Raw genomic sequence first — 8,741 nt, 5'->3', positions numbered from 1 at the left:
GCCCGAGTCTTTTGAAAAAAAAAAAAAAAAAGTTCCTAATATCTATTCTCTCCTGCGGTGTGTCTGTCCATCCATGCATCGTAACCTACATTTATCTCTCAATCCACGGTAACAGACTTGCTGAAAACCAGAGGCAAATGTAAGTGATTTTTATTTGAAAAGAGGGCACAAACATGTTCTTTGCTTCAAAGGAGAGTCACACTCAAGGGAAGCAAACATGATGGGATTGCGCAAGCGCGCTCTTACATACATGAGACTAGCGGTAACGTTGACATGGCAGCCGTGAAAAGGGGCGCCACGGGATGCGAAGCCGTTCCACTTGCTTTTCTAGAACTCCTCCCCATCTTCTTCGTCTTGCTCCAGCGAGTCGATGCCCACCTCCTCGTAGTCCTTCTCCAGGGCGGCCATGTCCTCCCTGGCCTCGGAGAACTCGCCCTCCTCCATCCCCTCGCCGACGTACCAGTGCACAAAGGCCCTCTTGGCGTACATCAGGTCAAACTTGTGGTCCAGCCGGGCCCAGGCCTCGGCGATGGCCGTGGTGTTGCTCAGCATGCACACGGCCCTTTGCACCTTGGCCAGGTCTCCTCCTGGAACCACAGTGGGAGGCTGGTAGTTGATGCCCACCTTGAAGCCGGTGGGACACCAGTCCACAAACTGGATGGAGCGCTTGGTTTTGATGTTGCTAATGGCCACGTTCACATCCTTGGGCACGACGTCGCCGCGGTACAGCAGACAGCACGCCATGTACTTGCCGTGCCGAGGGTCGCATTTCACCATCTGGTTGGCCGGCTCGAAGCAGGAGTTGGTGATCTCTGCCACGGTCAGCTGCTCGTGGTACGCCTTCTCCGCCGAGATGACCGGGGCGTAGGTCGCCAGAGGGAAGTGGATGCGCGGGTAGGGCACCAGGTTGGTCTGAAACTCGGTCAGGTCCACGTTGAGGGCTCCGTCAAAGCGCAGCGAGGCGGTGATGGAGGACACGATCTGACTGATCAGTCGGTTCAGGTTGGTGTAGGACGGGCGGTCGATGTCCAGGTTCCTGCGGCAGATATCGTAGATGGCCTCGTTGTCCACCATGAAGGCGCAGTCCGAGTGCTCCAGGGTGGTGTGCGTTGTCAGGATGGAGTTGTACGGCTCCACCACGGCAGTCGACACCTGAGGAGCCGGATAGATGGCGAACTCCAGCTTGGACTTCTTGCCAAAGTCCACTGAGAGGCGCTCCATCAGCAGGGAAGTGAAGCCGGAGCCGGTTCCTCCGCCAAAGGAGTGGAACACCAGGAAACCTTGGAGGCCAGTGCACTGGTCAGACTGAAAGACAACGATACATTTTCCATCAGTGAGGGGGTGATGTGCATATTCTTGAAAAATCATTTTTGAATGAATTGTATACAACAACATTTGTGTCGCCGGAGTGCCTGTCCTCCCGTCAAGTGTGAAACATAACCAAGTTAAACCTTTCACAGCTCCCAGTTTATGAAAATGTGTCTGTGTTAAGTGCGTTGCAATGCATTTATTAAAACGCCCGGGCCCGGAGTGGGAATCTGGCAATTTCCTGGCGGGTTCCAGCGTGCACCTTAATTTCCTCTATCCTGCGGATCAGTTTTGAAATCAGTCAATAAAGTGTGTTCCAGATATTCAAATGTATTACCGCCTTCTCATACAAATGTACTGATACACAGATAGGCAGTCACAAGTTGTGCTTGGAAAGGCAACAACGTACGTGTGCTGGCAGAGTCTGTTGCTGTGTGACGATCGTAAATTTTGTCTGTCCGCTAAGTAGTGCGGCGGAAGCGGTATGAGAAGGTTTCAGATAAGAGCGCTAACAAGTGTCGGGCTAGCTGCCTAAATGTTGCTGACTCACTGTAGAAGGGGTTGATAAATCTTGCCTCGCTAAACATGAAATCAACCCAAACCTTTTTTTTTTTGCCAAGAATGTGTTCTATGCAGGCCCACTAGTCGAAAGACGGCATTCTGATTAATATTGCATTTGTGAAATAGGAGTTAAGCAGCAAAATCCACCCGTTTTTAGCCATCTCAAGGGGGCGGCCACTTTGACACTTCTGTCGAGTGAACATGACATCACAGTTGCTCAGGGCTCAGGCAACGACCAATCACGGCTCAGCTTCAGAAAACAGGTCAGCTGTCATTGGTCGTTACCTGGGTCCGGAGAAACTGTGACGTCATCTTCAGGTGACAGAAGTGACAAAATGGAAAATTGGCCTGAAGATTTCCCCACTCGTGGTAAAACCTCAACCCTCAAAAGTAATCAACTGAGGGGCTACTCACTTACATGTCCATAGAGTTTGGGAAGAAATTAAAAGATAGAAATTGCAGAACATCTGCATCCTTTGTGTGCTTGATTGACCCTTTAGTGAGATTGCTTTTTAAACGTGAAAACGAGAAAGTCCTTTTGGAAATGGTTTGCCTCATCTCACCAGCTTGCGGATCCTGCCCAGTACAGAGTCAATGTGCTCCTTTCCAACTGTGTAGTGACCACGGGCGTAGTTGTTGGCAGCGTCCTCCTTCCCAGAGATGAGCTGTTCGGGGTGGAAGAGCTGACGATACGTACCTGTGCGTACCTCATCTGCAAGAGGATAGCCAAGTCGGACAAAAGTAAGTCAATAAAGAGAAACTACTAATTGCAATAACCATCACATTTATTCGGATTAAAATCCTGATTGGAATAAAAATGCTTCATGTACACACCCCATTCGGAATATTGTGACCCGATCGAGCCCATGTACTCAACCAGAATGTTCATGTACTTGACTTTGTTATTGATATTTTTGGCGGTGATGGATGAGATCTGCCCAGAGTTCCTAAAGACTCTGGATGTTGTGGGGCTCAGGGTAGAAAAGCTGCTCCTACGCTTTGAAAGGAGCCAGATGAGGGGGCTTGGGCATCTGGTTAGAATGCCTCCCGGACACCTCCCCGATGAGGCGTTCCGGGCACGTCGCACCGGGAGGAGGCCCCGAGGACGACCAAGGACACGCTGAAGAGACAATATCTCCCGGCTGGCCCGGGAACGCCAACGAAGTGGCTGGGGAGAGGCAAGTGTGGGCTTCCCTACTACAAGGAGCCACGGCTTCACGGAAGGAGCCATTCTGCCACGGATAGGTGGTAGAAATTGGATGGATGATAAAATTCTAACCACTATTTTATAAGAATACATTTACTTCCAATACAATTCATATCAGAAAATGACTTTTGATGCCAAAATACAGCAAATGTCAGCTAGTGTACCTCAAGACACTCGCGCCAGTAATATCCCTCAACCTGGCTTTAGCATCTACCGAAGCGATTTCATTTCAAGATACTTTTACGCAAGTGTTGCCTTCAGGGACTTCACACGAGACCGACGGTCCAACTTACCAATGACGGTGGGCTCCAGGTCGACAAAGATGGCTCGGGGCACATACTTGCCCGTGCCGGTCTCACTGAAAAAAGTGGTGAAGGAGTCGTCGGCGCCTCCCGCCGGCCTGGTGTTGGGCATGTGGCCGTCCGGCTGGATGCCGTGCTCCAAACAGTACAGCTCCCAGCAGGTGTTGCCCATCTGGACGCCAGCCTGACCGACATGGATGGAGATACACTCGCGCTGCAGAGGACGGAGGACAGGACAGTCTCAAGACAGGCACGGGTTTTTCACTATTTTCAGTACACAGCAACTTCACGGCGAGGAGGTGGTACAGGGACTTGACCGTCAAAAGCGAGATGCGGTGATTAGCACATAGCCCTATTTGGGCCTATGCCCTCCACACCCTGCTGAAGAATTTTGAAGTTCTTTTTGAAAGGGGAGGAGGAGAGACGTGCAGGAATGGCGTGATCAAACAAGTCGAGTGTCATCATTTGGGAGTAGTTGGGCCTGAAGCAGTCAACTGCAAGAGCTTAGGATTCTTCATCAGATCAAAAATCTTCAAGTGTTTCCAGTGTCACTGTGCAATGTAAGCGCCTCTCTTGCTTTGAACAACAACAAATTGTGAATGTTTTGCCTTGTGACTTCATTCTCTTGAAAGGGGAGGGGGCATGACTCACGGAAATGTTTGTGTTGTTGTGAAATTCCTTTCTCTCTCTCTCTCTCTCTCTCTGTCTGTCTGTCTCTCTCCCTCTCCACCCCACTGCAGATAGTCAAGCTGAAAACATGTCCACAAAGAATCTCATTGTGTTTTTCCACTGGCGCTACAAGGGGAGCAGCGTCACAGGCTGCCTGGTGTGCATCCAAACTTTGCAAAGCGACACAGAATCACTTGCAGAAGATTCTCTTTTCTATTTCCTAGCCTTGACCTTTAACCCTCTCTTGCCCTCCCAATAGGAGCCCGCCAAGTATGGCGGCGGCGGCGGCGGACAGCTCGGCTATTTTGAGGCATTCATGCTGCAGCTGCGCCCCATGTGGATGCCATTATCTTCAACAACATCTACTTTTCACCTAATAGCTCTCTGAAATGACCAACTGCAAAAATAAGAACGGAAAGGTGTAGAATACAACGGAATAGAAAAGCTTTATTGTTGCTGTAACAACAACCAACGCAAACGTACCCGCCAGTCCGTGTAAATGAAAGCATGACAAGGCTAATTGAAAAAATAATAACGCACGGAGCCTTAAAATATCGCCAGTGGCCGCGTTAGTCGGGCCAGACTTTGGTCAGGGCGTTTGTCAAAGTTGGCTAAAAACTCAAATTCAACTCTTTCCACACCCGCCCGATGTTCCCAATTGCAGCCCATGAGTGTGGCTAACTGCTTCTTGTCTCTCAACCTGTCTGAAAAAAACCCACCCAAAACGTTTGAAGTAGTAGTCTCAACATGGAGGAGAAATGATAAGGTAAATCCTCAGCAATGGCTTTCGGCGCCACCCAGCATTTCCTACACACAGGAAGTGTCAACTGACTCAAGCTGCACCAATCATCGGGCTTTCTCAACAAGCTGTAAATGTTACAACACACTCCGATCCCGCCTGAAGTCGAGGTCAGCGCCCTGCTCGACTAAAACTGAACAATGAATGCGAGTCTCTTTCGGCCTTGAACGAATCCCGATCCACCGCTTGAGCACATTGACTTGCAAATCGAGCTCATTTGCTTTTGAAGCGTGAATTCGGCAAACCAAGTTCAGCGGGTTGATGGCAAACAAGACAAAAAGAATTTATGACAGCCTGTGTGGACAGAAAGCATATCAACGTCGGCAAAGACGCGCAAGCCCTCCCGCCAGGCCTCAAGCCCGCATATGGAAAGCGTTAACCTTCACTGAAGACACAGTCACATGCCTGGAGGCGCCTTTCCACTGCGCCGCTTCCTGCGCTTTTCTGCTTCACACACATACTTGTATTCTGTGGGTGAGCTGATGTGGCACTTTCAGGCCAATAAGAGGAGAACAAACACAGAGAAGTCCAATGTCTCAACACCGAACGCTGACAAGAGTAACAAACAGGGACAACAAACTCACCATTCTGTCGTGTGTCTGGCGTGTCCTTTTTGGCAAAAAGTTAACAAGCGGATGGTCCTCACAGTGCACCGATAATGAGATCTCTGTGAGTGAAGTGCCATCAGTGTGTAGCACACATATACTTTTATAAGTGACGCAGGGGGAGGAGGAAGAGGTGGAGCCAGCAGTTGCATTTCCACCCAGTTTGGCCTCCACTGTGAGAGAACACTTCCTGCACTTCCTTCCCTGACCAAAAGCAAATTGGTGACATTTGCTGATTCCTTTGCTCACACTTGCTGGGAGGGAGGCCTTGGACTTTTATGACGCCTGCCTGCCTGCCTGCCTGCCTGCCTGCCTGCCTGCCTGCCTGCCTGCCGGTCCAGAAAACAATAAACACATATCTTCGTCCGTTTCAGAATCGGAGGACAATTTCGGCACCAACATTTGGGGAAAAACAAGCCACCTCTTTTAAAATACCTCTGTTCTGATTTGATTTCAATAAAAGCAGATAATAAAGCATCATATTGGGTTCCCGAAAATGTCGCTATACATAGCCTACTCTTCCCTTTTTCTCTTTCGGTGCAGGTATGATTGTGACAGATGTGAGGCCGTCAACATTTGCCCGTTTAGGCTTTGCAAGTTTATAAACATCCTCCCCTTGCTTGTGGCCATTGGAGCAGCGTTGCAAAGTGGCCGTCCGTCACCACACAACTCAACTCAACTTCGAGAGCAGCTGCCCCCGCTAAGACAGAGAAAGTCCACGTGGAATGCCGCAATGGAACTGGAACATCAACAAAAGCTTGAGTCAGTGGATGATTTGGAGAGTGATTAAGATTTACCCGGATTGGCTTCAGGCTGTTCAAAGGACTCGTATGGAAGATTACGATGCTCATACTGCACACAAAGATTCATTGAACACTTAGCTCTCATTTTTCAGGAGTTGAACTAAAAGACCGAAAACATTTTCTACAGACACAAAAGGCCCATTTTTCTCTAATATTGTTCAAAAATATGCCTAAATTTGTTCGTGAGCACGTCTACTTTGCCAGGATAATCCAACATCCTCACAAGTGCGACATATCAATATTAGACTATTGTAACATCATCCAGGAGGGGTGGGGCGCGGGGGTGGCGTTTAAAATTAGAGGCGGGCCGGCCTATAGACTACTATTCCCCCCCGCCCCCCCTTATAAAAAGTCAAATGACGGACGACGGAAGGGTACCCACGCTGCAGACGGATGTCGAATTACGGCCCCTCGATTTTTAGTAAAATGCCCAGCTTTGGTATTGTAAGTAGTTTACAATGACATTATTGAGATACTTCTTCAGTAAGCATCATGATCTAAATGCATTCATATTTATTGCAACCAGCGGGGGGTAGTAACGAGTTACATTTACTCCGTTACATTTACTTGAGTAAGTTTGGGGAAATTTTGTACTTCTAGAAGTAGTTTTACATCACTATACTTTTTACTTTTACTTGAGTAGATTTGTGAAGAAGAAACTGTACTCTTACGCCGCTACATTAGGCTACATTGAACCCGTTACTTAAATCCCCTCTGCGTAAGTACGCGTCTCTCTCTCTCTCTCTCTCTCTCTCTCTCTCTCTCTCTCTCTCTCTCTCTCTCTCTCTCTCTCTCTCTCTCTCTGTCTGTCTCTCTCTCTCTCTCTGAGAAAGGCGCATTTACTTTGTCAGAGACCTGCGCCAGGCTCTAGCACCATGTGACTGTGTTTCACCAATCAAACGTAGCCTATGGCCGTATAGCCATGCAGTCTCGTCACGTGGTCATATTCAACTTCAGCTGCGGGAAAGTTATTTTCGGATGAAACGGATCGAAAATGTCACGCAGCAATGCCGACTACGCAGACACAGAAGAGGAGGTTCTTTAGGAAAAATGGTTGTTTTTGCATGTTTTGTCACGTACACGCAAACTGAAATACAAACACCCCCCCCCCCCCCCCCCACACACACACACTCACACTAGCAACGCCCCCCCCACCCACACACACACACACACACACATACGAGGTCATGGGCTACTTTGTTGTTCTGCCTGCGGATCCTGTTAAAAAAAAGTACAGGGGCCGAAATTTTCTGCTACTTGTGCTTAATTTATTCCTTTTATTTATAATATTCTTATTTTATTGTTTATTAAAGTACTTGACTTTACCTTAAGATTATTTTAAGATAATCCTTAATTAAATGTTACTCATTTTATTGACTGGATGGACTTTAATTTGCCTGAAGTTGATTATTTTGTATTTTCGTATGATTTAATGGTTGTTTTAAAAAAAATAAAAAATGAGACGTTGCTACAGTTACTCAGTACTTGAGTAGTTTTTTCACCAAGTACTTTTTTACTTTTAATTAATTCATTAATTAATTTAATTGTAATTATTTGGATGACTACCTTTTACTTCTACTTGAGTCATATTATTCTGAAGTAACAGTACTTTTACTTGAGTACAGTTTTTGGCTACTCTACCCACCTCTGATTGCAACCAACGAAAAGGGTTACCGCTTGCTGCTAATTGAGTTTTTGCTCAAAAGGGATGGGAGAAAAAAGTGATACACTAAGGCTTCGGCACGTGTTACCTCAAGTCCAAATTAATGGTCGTCACGAGTAACGTTCATCATCATGTCTCCAATTGTTCAAAACGTCACACCCGCGACCCTCGTGAGGAAGGTTAACCCAGAGGGTGGAATGGATGGATGGATGGATGGATGCTTTGTTTGCGCCACTTGTTGTAATATGAGCTATGGCCACCAGATAGCGCCCTCGGCACAGTTTGTTCTCCTTTTCCTCCCCCAACCTCCAATTGGCAGAAGTAGAAGAGGAATTCGAAACTCTCTATTTTCCCTCAGCCCCAGCGCCCCTCGAGGAATTTTCTTGATACGCCATGAAATATTTGACATTAGAATAGCCAACGACTAACTCGATGGAGACTTCTATGCCCTGCCCATCGCTGTGTGCAGAGATGCAGAACTTGGCTCGTGACCTTTGGAGGTCTTCTGCAGCTTATGTCCAGCTGTGGAATGGAAACATCCTCATAATCCTCAAACAAAGTATTGTAGCCTCCAGACTTTATCCCCCGGATTCCTCTTCAAACGACCCCTGAGAAACTCGTGGAAAGAGGAGATGCTTTTGTGATAAACAATTTGTTTGTTCCTCCTCGCCTTTCAGATCCAGAGATTACCTTTCCTTTGTTTAGTATTTCTTTCTCATCTTCCACTAAAACGGAGAGGAAATAAATCCCTCCCACATTGGAATAATTATCACCCGTTGGGTAATTAGCTTCAGGTGGAAACGAGATATTTGGGGATCTTGAGT

General features: G+C 47.5%; 1 protein-coding gene and 1 long non-coding RNA gene across 2 annotated transcripts; one reads left to right on the top strand and one right to left on the bottom strand.

Moving 5' to 3' along the window:
• Positions 1–133: 133 nt before the first annotated feature.
• On the bottom strand, positions 134–5,606 carry LOC147154096 (tubulin alpha chain-like). The gene is made up of 4 exons (XM_086041019.1): positions 5,431–5,606; positions 3,370–3,592; positions 2,433–2,581; positions 134–1,305 (listed from the first exon to the last, which is right to left on the bottom strand). The coding sequence occupies exons 1-4, from the start codon at positions 5,431–5,433 to the stop codon at positions 328–330; spliced, it is 1,353 nt and encodes a 450-aa protein (XP_085897145.1). The 5' UTR covers positions 5,434–5,606; the 3' UTR covers positions 134–327.
• LOC147154095 (uncharacterized) lies at positions 3,853–5,801 on the top strand. Its single transcript, XR_015088161.1, has 3 exons — positions 3,853–3,938; positions 4,119–4,204; positions 4,307–5,801. It is a non-coding gene; the product is annotated as an uncharacterized LOC147154095 (long non-coding RNA).
• Positions 5,802–8,741: the final 2,940 nt, after the last annotated feature.

Source organism: Filicampus tigris, chromosome 1, assembly GCF_054856515.1.
Source record: "Filicampus tigris isolate MCC_2025a chromosome 1, RoL_Ftig_1.0, whole genome shotgun sequence".
NCBI lineage: Eukaryota > Metazoa > Chordata > Actinopteri > Syngnathiformes > Syngnathidae > Filicampus > Filicampus tigris.
Note: the sequence above shows the minus strand (reverse complement) of the source record. Positions and strands in the feature narration are given on the sequence as shown.